Raw genomic sequence first — 15706 nt, forward strand, 5'->3', positions numbered from 1 at the left:
CCCCATGAGATCCCGATTAGGTAAGGTGGTGGAGGAATGTAGAGATTTTTTACGGTATTATAACAACATGAAGTTGTATTTTATCAAACGATATACGAATATGCCGACACACAAGTTTCCACGTGTGTCTCATATGTAACCAGATCGTACCTTCGACGGGAGGTCGGTTCTACCCAAACTAAAGCACTGTATCCAACAACATGAAGTTTGAATAATAAATCCGCACTTTGTAAAAAAAAAACTAGGAAATTAAAAACAAAACAGGGGGATGTGCAGGTTAACTAACATGTTCCCAACTATTGTCCAAAGTAGCTCCTCCTCATTGCAACCCCTTCTTTCTTTCACCACATACACACACACACATACTCAGCCTCCCTTGTTCTTGTATCAACGATCAACAAAACAAATCAATCAATACACCCTTGTCTAATAATATAAACATACATACATGTAATTCTATCACAATCTTACTAATCCAATCGAAATGAAGCAGCAGCAGTCGGAAGCAGTGTCCTCCACCTCCGATAACCATCCGCCGCAGCTAATTAGGGTTTCTTCCTCCAGTGCGTCGGAAAAGCCTTCTCCGTCGATGGACGGCGACATGTCGTGTCAGGAATCTGTTACAATCGAGCGACGTCAAGGCGGCGCCGTGTGTAAATGGAGCATCGCCAATTATTCAAGGGTAAAAGCGAGGTCATTGTGGAGCAAGTATTTTCAAGTAGGGGGATATGATTGTCGGCTTTTGGTTTATCCGAAAGGCGATTCGCAAGCTTTGCCAGGTTATATTAGTTTGTATTTACAAATTATGGATCCTAGAGCTACTTCTTCCTCCAAGTGGGATTGTTTTGCTAGTTATCGTCTTACTATTCTTAATCTAATTGATGACTCTAAGTCTATTCATAGGGATTCTTGGCATAGGTTTTCCAGTAAGAAAAAGTCTCATGGTTGGTGTGATTTTACTCCTTCTTCCCCCGTCTTGGACCCTAAATCCGGCTTTTTGATTTCTAATGATTCTCTTCTTGTTACTGCCGATATTCTTGTTTTGAATGAGACTGTTTCTTTTACTAGAGATCATGTTGATGCACACTCCACTTCTATTCCCACTCCTCCCGTTGCTGCTGATGTTTTGACCGGCAAGTTTTCTTGGAAGGTTCATAATTTTAGTTTGTTCAAGGACATGATTAAGACTCAGAAAATTATGAGTCCCGTCTTTCCTGCTGGGGACTGTAATTTGCGGATAAGTGTTTATCAGAGTACCGTTAACGGGGTTGATTATTTGTCCATGTGCTTGGAGAGTAAAGATACCGATAAGACGGTGGTTACTGATAGGAGTTGCTGGTGTTTGTTTCGGATGTCTGTGTTGAATCAAAAGCCTGGGTTCAATCATTTACACAGGGACTCCTATGGGAGGTTTGCTGGTGATAATAAAAGTGGGGATAATACAAGTTTGGGGTGGAATGATTATATGAAAATGGCAGACTTTGTTGGAAATGATTCGGGCTTTCTCGTGGATGATACAGCAAGTTTTAGTACGTCTTTTCATGTGATTAAAGAGTTTAGTAACTTCTCAAAAAATGGGGCATTGAGTGGGATGAGGACTGTAGGAGGACTTAGAAAGTCCGATGGTCATGTAGGAAAATTTACTTGGAAAATTGAAAATTTTACTAGACTGAAAGATCTTCTAAAGAAGAGGAAGATCACCGGGCTCTGCATCAAAAGCAGAAGATTTCAAATCGGGAATCGGGATTGCCGTCTTATTGTGTATCCCAGAGGTATAAAATATTTTTCATACTTCAGTAAATCTTTTTAAAATGCACAGACTAATAAGAAATTAAGGCTTATTATATCAATGGGTTACTAAAATTATGTATAAAAGTCTGCTACTTATGTGGCTATAAAAATGAGCATGTATGAGGACAAAACTTTAAGTTGACATGGTATGATCTGAACGTAAAGTTGATTAAGACTGTATATGCTCATTTTAATTTTGTTTTTAATTTGAAATAACTGCAGTTAATTATTTAAACAATTATCTGAACACTGATGTATAACTTGTTTATCCACAGTAGTTAGTCCAAGATGTTTCCCGTAATTTCACTGTAAAACAATATGTTGCCTAACAAGTCATACTATATGAAAATCCCGAAATTATGTACTTGGGTCATATATGATATTTTTTTTTATTTGCTGCAAATATTACAAGTTGCTTAGGCTTTACCATGGAATATGAACTGATGAAAGTCAAATTTTGCTTCATGGTACCAGGGCAGTCTCAGCCACCATGTCACCTTTCTGTGTTCCTTGAAGTCACAGATTCGCGAAATACTTCAAGTGATTGGAGCTGTTTTGTGAGCCATCGTCTATCGGTTGTGAACCAGAAGATGGAGGACAAGTCCGTAACGAAGGAATCTCAGAACCGATACTCCAAAGCTGCAAAGGACTGGGGCTGGCGTGAGTTTGTAACTCTGACCAGTCTATTTGATCAAGATTCTGGGTTTCTTGTTAATGATACTGTTATATTCTCTGCTGAAGTTCTTATACTGAAAGAAACATCCATAATACACGATTTCACTGATCAGGAATCTGAGTCTGGCAGTGATTGTCAAACAAATAAAGTGGAAAAAAGGTCATTCACATGGAAGGTAGAGAACTTTCTATTCTTCAAGGAAATAATGGAAACTAGAAAAATCTTTAGCAAATTCTTTGAAGCTGGTGGATGCGAGTTGCGAATTGGTATGTTTTCCTTTTTGCCTTGTCCTCTGGCATCACCACTAACATATTGATAGGCTTTTTATAGGTTGAGATTTCTTTTGGTTATGCAGGAGTTTATGAGTCCTTTGACACCCTCTGTATATATTTAGAGAGCGATCAGTCTGTTTCCAGTGATCCCGACAATAACTTCTGGGTCAGATATAGAATGGCTATATTGAATCAAAAGAATCCTGCCAAGACTCTGTGGAAAGAGTCTTCTATTTGTACAAAGACATGGAATAATTCTGTTCTCCAATTTATGAAGGTTGCAGATATGTTGGAATCAGATGCAGGATTTATCGTACGTGACTCAGTTGTCTTTGTCTGTGAAATCTTGGACTGTTGCCCTTGGTTTGAATTTTCTGATCTAGAGGTTAGTATACGTAACTTCGACATCTATGTTTTTGTTAAGTAACTTTGTCTAGATGGATCACATGAAATACATATATCATTGTGATTCCCTATAATCTGGAAATGAAGTAGGCAAATGTGTGTTTCCAGCCAGTTAAGAGGGAAAAAAAATAGTACAGTTACGAGGTATCGCCTTGTGAGTTGCGACTCCTAATCCTTGTAAGAGTCTTGAGTATGAATTCTTAAGGTCGTAGTTTCTGGATCAATAAATTTGTGCAAATATTTCTCTTTTCTTTTCATACTTTTTTCACTATAATTTATTGGTATGAAGCTTCATTTAACAATGGAATATGATATATTGACAATATACGTGACAATTGTTATTTTCCATTTTACTCAATATCGGATGTTGATATTGGTCACTGTTGTAAAAGCATACTCCCCTATTAGCACGCGCAAAATTAATAAATTAGTAAGCCTTTTCCACGTGCCCGTTTGAGAATAAATTTACACCGTATTTTCTGGATGAGCTGTTGTTGAAGACTTTTCACTTATGAACAGTGTGCGTTAAATATTTGGCTGGCGGAATATAGACGAGTCTGTGCACAACATGTTGGCAGTTTCAAAGAATTTCATAAATCTGCTCGTGTTATAACTTTGTAAGAAAATGAACGAGGATAGCTATATCATACCTGTTAAAAGAAGTCATTTTTTGCACTTGGCAATTAGGGTGAAATTCTGTCAGGAAAAAAATGATCTCGACTAGGATGGTGTTTGTGTCACCTATACATATTATATGTATGGATAATGTATATATTATCCATGATTTATAAAATTAATTCCGTTTTATAATTATTTAAAATAAATAGTATATGGGTGGGAATTATTCAATTAGTAGTTGCCTCAGTTTTTTACATTAAATATAGTCAACATAACTTATTTAAAAAAACAATGTTCATGAACAGTTCGTGTTCAGTTTGCGATGTTCGCGATCAGTTTGTGTTCGGTTCGAATATTATCGAACTTGAGTTCGGACAAGAAATTTTGTCCAACAAAATTACAGGACACTTTTCAGTTTGTTAAAATTTTGTTCGAGTTCATTGACAACTCTAATACAGTCATTTTTATAGGCCAAGGGAAGTGGTAATTACTAAAGGGATTTCCTAAAATGTCAGAAGTATGATAACTTACAATTAGAAAAACATTATATGACTTTTGAACTTCATATTTAGACTCCTTATAAAGTACACCAATTTGTATTTTCTTTGAATGAATGTATCCTGAATCTTGTGTATGCGATAAAAGATATGATGTTAACAACTATGTTATGGGTGTCGGACACGGGTTCGTATCCAAGTGTCGGGCTCGGCAATATTCTGAAAAATTTACATGTTTTTGGCCCAAAATAAGTGTCCAAATGTCCATACCCATGTCCGAGTGTTGAGTGTCCGACACGGGTACTCGAAGCAAAATGAAGAGTGCGGGTAACTAAGGTTAACAGTAGTATAATGGTTTTCGACAATATGGCTTGGGTTGCTTAAAATAGCTAGAAGTGGTTTATGTTGAAACATGCTAACTGCAAAAACATTATACTTTTTTCTTACCTGAATTATTGCGAGATATGCATTTCTTTAGCTACTATTAGACAATGTTAAAATATTGTCATTTTATTTGTACCTCCATTCTTTTTTGTATGTTCCTGCAGTCATGTATGTGCCTGTGATTATGTGTATTGGATGTTGTAGCATGGGGGTGATCAAATTAAATGTGTACAATGTATATATAGTTAGCCTAAGAGGGTTAACATGTAAATGGTATGGTGTGTTCTTCACCGGGTCCCAAAAATCTAAAAAAGTGTATAAACTATAAAGAAACAATAACTATAAAAGAATAAATATATATCTATATGTGTCTGTGTGTGTTTATATACACACATATATACACACACACACACAATTTATGTTCAATACAAGTTTAAATAAAAATACATTTAAGAAAAATTATTCAGTAAACATAGTATATATTTTAAAATAACAATTAATAAATCTTATTAAAAATATCATACATATTATATTAATCAAATTGAAAGTATTGTTAAATGAATAAATACAAACACAAATAAAAAGTAATAAGATACTGAAACAGAAATGATAAGATAATAAATTTGAAAAACCGATAAAAAATGTAAAAAAATATATATTAGAAAACCTGTGCTGGGGTTATAAGCCAGTATAAAAAATTGGGTTAAAACAGACGAATAAGGTTAATTACCTCTGTCAACAGATATTTATTACAATTTTTGTTTTCATTTAGCGAAAAAAGGAGATCCGTTTTTTAAAAATATTTATGATATTCGACTTCATAAAATTATAAACAGTTTGATTGTGCAACACAAATTCGAATATATCCTGACCTAGCAAACTTATTGATGAGAACTTGTTATATTTTTGTTTCAGGTATTTGCCTCTGAGGATGATCAAGATGCTTTGACAACAGACGCTGATGAACTTGTTGATTCCGAGGACAGTGAGGGAATTAGCGGGGATGAAGACGACATCTTTAGAAATCTTCTATCTAGAGCAGGGTTTCACCTTACTTATGGAGACAATCCTTCTCAGCCACAGGTTACATTGAGAGAAAAGCTTCTCATGGATGCGGGGGCAATAGCTGGGTTTTTGACTGGACTTCGCGTTTATCTTGATGATCCTGCTAAAGTAAAACGTTTGCTACTTCCAACTAAGCTTTCTGGTGGTACTGATGTGAAGGAGTTGACAAATGATGAATCTTCTCCTAGTCTGATGAACTTGTTGATGGGGGTCAAAGTTTTGCAGCAGGCAATTATTGATTTACTTCTAGACATTATGGTTGAGTGTTGCCAACCTTCAGAAGTAATTTCAAAAGATAATTCCTCAGATGTGACCGACAAATCCTCTCCAGATGACAGTGAAGCACCTTATGACTCAGATAAAGGTACAGGAGCAGCGGAGACCATTCATCTTCACGTGAATGATAGGTTGGACGTTGGGATGGAAGGAAACAAACACTCATCGGCTGTACAAAGCTCAGATATGTATAATATTGACACCCCTTTAAAATCTGTTCCTGGACAGTCCATCTGTCCACCAGAAACATGTGCTGCTGGCTCTGTCTATGCTTCTGGTCGCTCGAAGGTAAGATCACTACATGGTGTAAATGTAACAAGTTTTTATACTTAATTTATGTTACTGATTATAGAGATTGTTTCTTCAGACGAAATGGCCTGAACAGTCCGAGGAGCTCTTAGGATTGATTGTGAATTCATTGAGGACACTAGATGGAGTTGTTCCGCAAGGTTGTCCTGAGCCAAGAAGAAGACCACAATCTGCACAGAAGATTGCTCTTATTTTGGATAAAGCACCTAAGCATCTGCACTCAGATCTAGTTGCTCTGGTCCCCAAACTGGTTGAGCAGTCAGAGCATCCTCTTGCTGCTTGTGCACTTTTGGATAGACTTCAAAAAGCAGATGCAGAGCCTGCACTACGATTGCCTGTAATAACCTGAACTACCCTTTGCCAAAATTTGTTTGAATGTTCTTGTTGATGCAATATCATTTTATGATATATATGGTTACATTTGGTTAGAGTTCTGTATCTTAGAAAGAAGTAATATTTGAGTCGATCATCTCCGACAAGGCTTCCATTGGTGATTTTTTCTTTTTCAACGCTTTCTTTCTCCAAGGACAATATTATTGAAAATTATAACAATTAATCTTAATTTCTCAGGTTTTTGGTGCGCTTAGCCAGTTGGAATGTAGCAGTGAAATTTGGGAGCGTGTCTTATCTCAATCATTTGAACTTTTGGACAACTCAAATGATGAACCCCTTGCAGTTACTGTAGATTTCATATTTAAAGCTGCATTGCATTGCCAACGTCTTCCCGAAGCAGTATGCATCAACATATTTCTATTTCAACATTTAGACTTTCGATTTTTCTGCATGGTCTGTCTTTCTTCCGTTTCTTTGTTGCTTTGCTCACAATGCCGAAATATTTATCTTTTTTACATGTAGGTCCGTTCTGTTCGTACAAGACTCAAAAAATTAGGTGTTGAAGTCTCTCCCTTTGTTCTGGATTACTTAACCAGAACGGTAAATAGTTGTGCCGATGTTGCGGAAGCTATTCTAAAGGATATTGATTGTGATGATGATTGCTCAACAATGAGTTGTGGGCTTTTCTTATTCTGTGAAAATGGTTCCTCTGGTGATAAATTAAATGCGCTAGAGGACCAAGCTTTCCGTGCTACAGCTACCTTTAATTTTTCTGATATTTATATCCTTATAGAGATGTTATCAATTCCTTGTCTTGTAGTCGAAGCCTCTCGAAATTTTGAGAGAGCTGTAGGTCGTGGATCAATTATGGCTGAGTCTGTAGCTTTGGTATTAGAAAGACGCCTTTCCCGGAGATTAAATTTGACATCCCAATTTGTTGCTGAAAATTTTCAAAATTCTGAAGTGATTGTAGAGGGAGAAGTCATCGAACAATTGAGAGCTCAACAAGATGATTTTTCTTTGGTACTTGGTCTTGCCGAGACGTTGGCCCTTTCTAGGGATACTCGTGTGAGAGCATTTGTGAAGACGCTTTATACAATATTGTTTAAGTGGTATGCTGATGAATCCTACAAGTTGAGGATTCTGAAGAAACTGGTTGACCGGGTGACAAGCCCTACAGATACTAGTGGTGACTTAGATTTAGATTTGGAGATCTTAGTAATCTTGGTTTGTGAGGAACAAGAAATAGTTAGACCAGTCCTGAGCATGATGCGGGACATTGCTGAACTTGCAAATGTTGATAGGGCAGCTCTTTGGCATCAATTATGTACCAGTGAAGATGACATTCTTCATATCCGTGAAGAAAGGGAAGCTGAGGTTTCAGGTATGGTGAAAGAGAAGGATGTATTATCACAGAAGCTGAGTGAATATGAAGCTACAAATAGCCATCTGAAAGTAATTTCTCAATTCATTGTGTATTGTCAGTGAGGCCAATTATTCTTGTATTTTAGTTTTAATTAACTTTATTTATGACAGTCTGACATGAAGGCTGAAGTCGACCGTTTTGCTCGAGAGAGGAAGGAACTTTCTGAACAGATACAAGACTATGAAAATCAACTTGAATGGCTACGGTCAGAGCGGGATGACGAAATTGGGAAACTATCTGCAGAAAAGAAAGTCCTTCAGGACCGCCTTTATGATGCAGAAACACAGCTTTCCCAGTTGAAGTCCCGGAAACGCGATGAGTTGAAGGTACATATTTCTCTCAGATCGAAGCTTATTATTTTTTAGCTGGAGTTGTCCCTATTTAAATCAAGCGCCTCACAATGATATCTTGTGTTGGCATGTGTTTGTGCTACTAGTATGTAATGCATCTGCAATTTACTTTGTTTGCCATATAATGATGAAAATGCACCTCTTATGAATTTGGAAGTGGAATTTTCTGATGGAATTTGGATGATAAGCATTGCCAACGTGTTAAAGTTTAAGACTTAAAAATTTTGCGTATTCTTGTTTTTATGATCCAGACTTCTCAAATAAATTAGAATAATTTTCCCTTTTTTATTCAATTATTTCTTGTCCAAACAGAAAAAGTATCATCACAATTGTGCTCCGCTTGTCTCATTAACTTTGACAGCATGTTGTCATTGATTTTTAAGCACGTTTTTTTAAACACATCGATTTTTTATCATGCTATTCATGTGCAAATATGCTTTAATAAAGAGGATTACGTCTCCCAAACTTCAAAAAAGCTGCAACCTATATAGAATGTCATCTTCTTTTGTGTGTAAAACAGATGAAACAACTTACAATTGGTAGTAAAAGCAATTTACTTTTCCTTGTGTTTCTCTTCTGGGCTGTAATTTCTTTTGGCTTGAATTTACTCAGGGTTAGTTATTTTAAGCATTATCTTCAAGATGCATTTTGTGGATTTTGAATGGTTTGCATCATGGACAATCTCCTTTGTTTTTATGTTTGGTTGCTTGTATAGGCATGATAGATCTCTTTTGGATGTGCAAATGTTTTCATACTTTAATTTACCGGATGCTATGTGTGATTGCCCCCTTGGTGTGTGCTCTGGACAAAAGATTTTTTTTTATGTACTCGGTCTCTCCAAGCCAAGCTATTGTCAATGCTTATATATGAGAACAGTGACTCCACGACTCTTTTCTTGGCATTAATAGCCATTTTCTGGCATGAAACCATCTCCTTTGGAATTTTAACATTCAAATTTGTTGAGATATTAGTTATAGTCATTGCAATTTAACAGAAATTAAGACATAGTATAATGCAAATTTATTCATCATACAAGTTCATTTATACAGAAATTAGTGATTTTGTTCTTTTCTGTTTTTAAATATTTCATTAAGTCCTGATACAGTTATAAGTTAAGTGTAAGTATGGCTTGTTTGTGACAAATATCTGTTAATAAATGTTTCAGAGAGTAACAAAGGAGAAAAATGTCCTGGCCGAAAGGCTAAGAAATACTGAAGCGGCTCGGAAAAGATTTGACGATGAACTGAAACGGTATGCCACAGAGAATGCGACTCGAGAAGAACTTCGGAAGTCACTAGAGGATGAAGTTAGACGACTGATACAAACTGTTGGGCAAACTGAAGGGGAAAAGCGTGAGAAGGAAGCACAAGTTGCCCGATGTGAAGCATTTATTGATGGGATGGAATCCAAATTGCAGGCTTGCCAGGTATTCAATTTGAACTAGTGTAATACTTTTATTATTACCTCATTGTGGTACGCTTGAAATTGAACCACATGACAACATTTTATATATACGTGTTCTCACTGCCGCTCTCGACTACCATGCCTCACTATTTCATAGCATACTATGAGATAAAATTGTATGAGAATGGAAAAACTAAGATATATCTCAGGCATCATAACTAAGATACTTGATGCCAAACGAAGAATTAGAATATTAGTTTGTATTTATTTCATATTATTAGTTAGAAATAGATTTAATTTTACTATATTTTAAAAGTTAAATTGTACTCCCTCAGTCCCTTCCAATTGTTTACATTTCTGAGGAAGTGTTCGGCACGCATTTTAAGGTGCATTAAAAGTATAGTTATGTAACTTGTTTTTACAATTTTCTTTTTCTGAATAAAATTTGAATGTTTTAATTTTTATTCAAAAAAACAAAATTGTAAAAAAAAAATTACAGAACTATACTTTATATGCACCTTAAAATGCGTGTCGGACACTCTCTAAAAAATGTAAACAATTGAAAGGGATGGAGGGAGTATATTATTAGGAATATTCTAGATATGGTAGAGATGGAGAAAAAGACATGTTTCCTTTATTAAGAAGATATAACTTGATAGTTAAGTTTTAGGCTCCATTTGAATTGGTGGTTCTTAAAATGGAGGTTGGGTTTTCGGATGTTTGACGAGGTGTTGATGAGGGTTCTGGTCTAATAAAAAAGAGAGTATTTTAACACCCCAAATCAGGGTGTAGTGGAAGGTTACGTGCCACATTTCTGTAGCACTCTTTCTCATTTTTAATTTTTTTCATATATATATAGGCATTTGTTCTAATAGAAATAAGTCTTTAAATGAAAATTAAAAACTAATCTACACCCATAGATCAATCTCATCAAATGGTCCCTAGAATTAAGATACACCGTCCCATACAGAATTTCGACGAATCTCCTCCATTTTAATTTGATTTTTCCGTCAATCAGTGATCTTTTTTTAAAATCCAACTTCATTGTATTTTTCTCCATCAACCAGCGATCAATTTGCATACTTCGACGCGATTTAAAAAAAAAAATTAATTTCTAATTTTCATTATAGGAGAGTTTCTAGTGGAGTAACACCCTATATAATTTTTTTTTCTAAATCACGTCGAAGTATAACACATAATGGTATGCAAATTGATCTTTGGAGATTAAAAAAATACAATGAAGTTGAGATTTAAAAGAAACTCACCGATTGACGACAGTGTTATCAAAAGCGTGCAAAAAGCGGAGCGAAGCGCACCTGGGCTAAGCAAAGCCCAGAGTAAATTCAAAAAAGCAGGTGCTTTTTGATGAAGCGAGAAGCGCATAAAAGCTATGAAAAAGCAGGCTTTTTTTAGATGTGTACTTTTTATTAGATGTATAATAACTTATACAGTTGGGCTGGTCTTTAACTTATTTGGTCTTTTTTAAAGCCCATTATTAAACAAAATATTAGATTATTGATCCTATAATGTTAAATGATATTGATGAAAGTATTGAATGGCTAACCGGAAGGCTTAGAGGAGATGACGAAGAAGATGGCTAACATATAATGATGTTTATAATGATTCTGGTGTTTGAGAGCCACAATATAGATCAAGGTCACAATCAAGAGAGAAAAATGCAAACGGGAATTCTGGATCTTCTCGGCCTCTAATTGACGAGATCGAGGATGAGGATGTTTAATATGAGAATAAAGAAGAATGAAGATGAGGATATTGAGTTCGTTTAGAATAGGAGTCTCGATCTTAGTTCTGATGAAGAATGGGAGTATTTGGGCGAGGAAGAAGATGTTGATGGACAAATTTAAATTTTATCCCGTATCTTTTACTAGTATGAAACATTTTTCTGCTTCAATCTTTTAAGGCTAAAATCAGATTGGATTGCATTTTGCAAACCTTAGCTTTGCCAAAAATCATTATTGTATTTCTATTTTCAGAAATTGCAGTTTGCATCCCTCTTCCTTGGAATTCGATACAAATAACACCTTTTTTGCCTAATTTCGTTTACAAGGCAGGGGCAAGGTTGAAGTTTCGGCTTAAAATATTAATTAACTTATATTTTATATATTACAAATTGTATTAAAAATTAAATATATATATATATATATATTTTCGGGTCATACTAGTAATTTCAATTTCAATTTTATTATATGGTGTTAATTCCAAAAATTTACGATTCCACTAAAAATAATTTTTAAAATATATATTTAAACATTAATTTTATTTGTATATTAAGTATGAGTATTAAATTCGTTGCATCATTTTTTTTAATTTTTTTTTTGATATTATTATTTTAGTGTGTATTTAAGGGGTATAATTCATTATTATAATTATTTTTAGTTTTTTTTGAATTATAATTACAAAATTTGTTTACATTTTATATTAAAATTTCTGTTTTACCCCTCATTATTTTTGTTGTAAGTGTCAAAGGGGTGCATGTTGCATACAAATTGAAAGTTGGGGGTAGTAAATTGCAATTTTTAAAAATAGATATACAATTTTGATTTTGGGCTAAAGCTTAAGGGAGGCAAAATGCAATTACCTCGCTAAAATTATTAATAGTATGTCAAGTGTTTACATGTACCTCAAATTCTAAATATATATATATATAGGCAAGTACTCAAATACAAACCAATATTAGAATATAAACTACAAACCAATAACAACCTCATGTTTAATCCCTTTATCTTTCCTCCATGTCTCCGTGTGCATGTATATATTTTCCCATCACCGTATTTTTCTTCCTCCCACTTATCAATTGGCATAGCATATTTGCTATATTTTGACGACAAATCAGTATTTAAGCTTACCTGAATCACTAAGCTGAAATCACAATCCTATTCAAGGAACCAGTAGCTTTTAGTGATTCTTGTAGGCAAAATTACTGATTTATCGCCGAAATATATCAAATATGGTATTCATACCAATTGTTAGAGGATATAGAAAAATATAGTGAAGTTAGATTTTAAAAAAAGTTCATCGATTGATGAGAAAAATTCAATTAAAAATGGAGGGAATTAGGTAGAGTTGTGTGTGGTAGGGTAGATTTAAATTGGGTATGGTGTAGTTTGTATTTTAATTTAGTTTGTAATAGAGTAGGACTATATATATATGTATATATATATACACTGAAAATACAAAAACCCAGGGTATGTGGGAGGTACAACACAAAAAACCAGTTATGTGGGAGGTACAACACAAAAAACCAGGGTATGTGGGAGGTACCTCTGGGTTCTGAATAGCACCGCCCCTGGATGTGGCCAACCTGAAATTTTGGATTCATATCTTTACTTTCTGATAAGCCTGATGTGATGTCTTGAACTTGTTTCTCTTTCTCATAGCTAGTTCAACTCTTAAGTCTCACAGACTATGTTATTACAAGTAATTTAAATTACTGTCTGACCATCTTTGCAGCAATACATCCACACCCTTGAGTCTTCACTTCAGGAAGAGATGTCGAGACACGCCCCTCTATATGGTGCAGGACTTGAAGCTCTATCAATGAAGGAGTTGGACACAATTGCTCGCATACATGAAGAAGGACTTGCACAGATACGTATCCTCCAACAGTGCAACGGCAGTCCAGCTGGCAGTCCACTTGTGAGTCCTCATGCTCTCCAGCACTCCCATGGGTTGTACCCTTCTGCGCCGTCTCCAATGACTGTTGGACTGCCCCCCTCAATCATCTCGAATGGTGCTGGGATCCATGGCCACATAAACGGTTCTAGAATACATGGCAATGGACATGCAAATGGTGGTGTGGGACCCTGGTTCAAAAGTTCTTGAGCCATTGAAGACTGGGCATTTTTGGCTGGTAGTTTTGTTAGGGAACACCAATGAAAGAAATAATAGCTAGTAATTGCATTACCTGTAACAGTTGTTTAATGCACTGCGTACCCATAATCAATTAAAGGCATCTAGGGAAGTTTTTTCTGTTTCCAACAATGTCTTTTAATTTCTTCTTTAGTTCAATTAGTTTAAATTATGATGAGTCAATTACACTTTACAACCCCCACCTTTCATTTAAGATCAAAATAGTATACCTACTTTGCAAAATACAGTTTGCAACCCTTAACTTTCAATATCAACTATAACATGCATCTCTTTCGGTTTTAAAATTGAAATTGAGATGTTAATATAAATAAATAAAATTTCAAATTAATTAAAATATTTATTTTAATACATTTTTTACATGAAAAAAATTATAGCTATATTCTATTAGTAATACTCTAAATTAATCATAATGCTAAATACTTAAAATATATTTATTAAGCAAAATATATGTTTATATATATAATCATAAAGTTTCTAAATATATCTATATTTTAAAATTTTAAAAATTATACTGAGTAATAAAATAATTGATATTAATATTATTTTTAAAATTTGAAATTCTAAATTTTAGTTTAGTTTAAAAAAATTAAAATTATTATTTAAATATTTTGCTGAATTTCAATTTTACCATTCACGATATAAATTTTTTTAACAAAACGGTTAAAAAGATGCATATTGTATTTGATGTCTAAAGTTAGGGGTTGCAAACTGTATTTTTAAAAGTAAGTATATAATTTTGTTATTCAATGAAAAATAGGGGTTGCAAACTGTATTTTTAAAAGTAAGTATATCAATTTATTTTCTTTTCGGCCACAAGAAATTTGAAATTACACCGATCGTACAATACAATATGATGTTAAAAATAGGTAGAATTTGATATGGGTTTCAGTTTGGCTACTAGAACTTATGATTTGGAGCTCATTAAGAGGAAGTCCAATGTTAAATGTAAAATGGCTATAATCATTGCTATAATTTGACACCAAAAAGTATTTTTTGTTGTTAAAATAGTTCTTGCCCGTTCTATTTCACCACCAAAAAATTTCATATTTAACTAACATTTTGTCCAGCTCATTAACTTTAATGTAAAGTGTACTATAGCTATTTTTGGTCCTATATACAGAACTAAGTATCCATTTATTCATTAATTCATCCATGTATAGCTATGCATTGGAGTTGAATTCTATGATTTTGGTCTTATATATTATAGCGATAAGACTATGTAATAAAACAACAATAGTTGAGAGACGATTCAATTTATTTTTCAAACAAAAAAAGCAGAAGTTTTGTCCAACATTGCACCTTTAAAGATACTCTCCTAATCTGCTACTGGTACAAGATCAATATTCTGCTACAATTTTAGCAAAAGATGAATTAAAAATCCTTCATAAGTATTAAGGAGTAACGTTACCAAATTACTTTTGTCGTCATGGTCAAGTATATTAGAGGAGGGGTTTGCAAAGCTGCTTTAAAATGAAGTTTTGAAAAGCAGCCACTCCAAGTACAATAAACGTAAGCTTCTTCTAATGGCGTCGTGGTCAGATCTCGAGAGCAAGGCAAAAGAGGCGTTCATTGACGCCCACTTCGAACTCACAAGCCGTCTCTCTCAATTAGGGACAACCCAAATATGCTCGAAATAAGAATCGGATCTCACAAGGGAGAAAGTGAAGTCATAGATGCAGATAGTGACATTACTTATTTTTCGGTGTGCCGAAAGCGAATAAGAGATGAGATGAATCTTCCGTAGTTTTGTTTTCAAACAATCAGTCTCTAAGCAAGGCTCTCCATGTTTATGAACAGGTATATCAAAAAGAACAATTTAGGTTGTTTACAAGAATGTATAAATTATTGTATATAATCGGTTCTGCTAAAAAAAGAATAGAGTTTTCTTTATTCTTTGTCAAGTGTCCACTTATCTCTCGTATAGATGCCTACGTACCCTATTTATAGGAATCAAACCTCACGTAATTCTTAGGGAACAATTCACAAAGGCTAGAATTAGGGTTTTTCGA

The 15706-nt window shown here is 34.4% G+C and overlaps 1 protein-coding gene across 1 annotated transcript; it reads left to right on the top strand.

Moving 5' to 3' along the window:
• The first annotated feature begins 261 nt into the window (after positions 1-261).
• LOC141666834 (uncharacterized) lies at positions 262-13808 on the top strand. Its single transcript, XM_074473046.1, has 10 exons — positions 262-1772; positions 2266-2733; positions 2823-3124; positions 5559-6272; positions 6352-6630; positions 6864-7025; positions 7149-8081; positions 8163-8378; positions 9568-9828; positions 13278-13808. The coding sequence occupies exons 1-10, from the start codon at positions 485-487 to the stop codon at positions 13647-13649; spliced, it is 4995 nt and encodes a 1664-aa protein (XP_074329147.1). The 5' UTR covers positions 262-484; the 3' UTR covers positions 13650-13808.
• Positions 13809-15706: the final 1898 nt, after the last annotated feature.

This window comes from Apium graveolens, chromosome 6, assembly GCF_009905375.1.
Source record: "Apium graveolens cultivar Ventura chromosome 6, ASM990537v1, whole genome shotgun sequence".
NCBI classification, from domain to species: Eukaryota; Viridiplantae; Streptophyta; class Magnoliopsida; order Apiales; family Apiaceae; genus Apium; species Apium graveolens.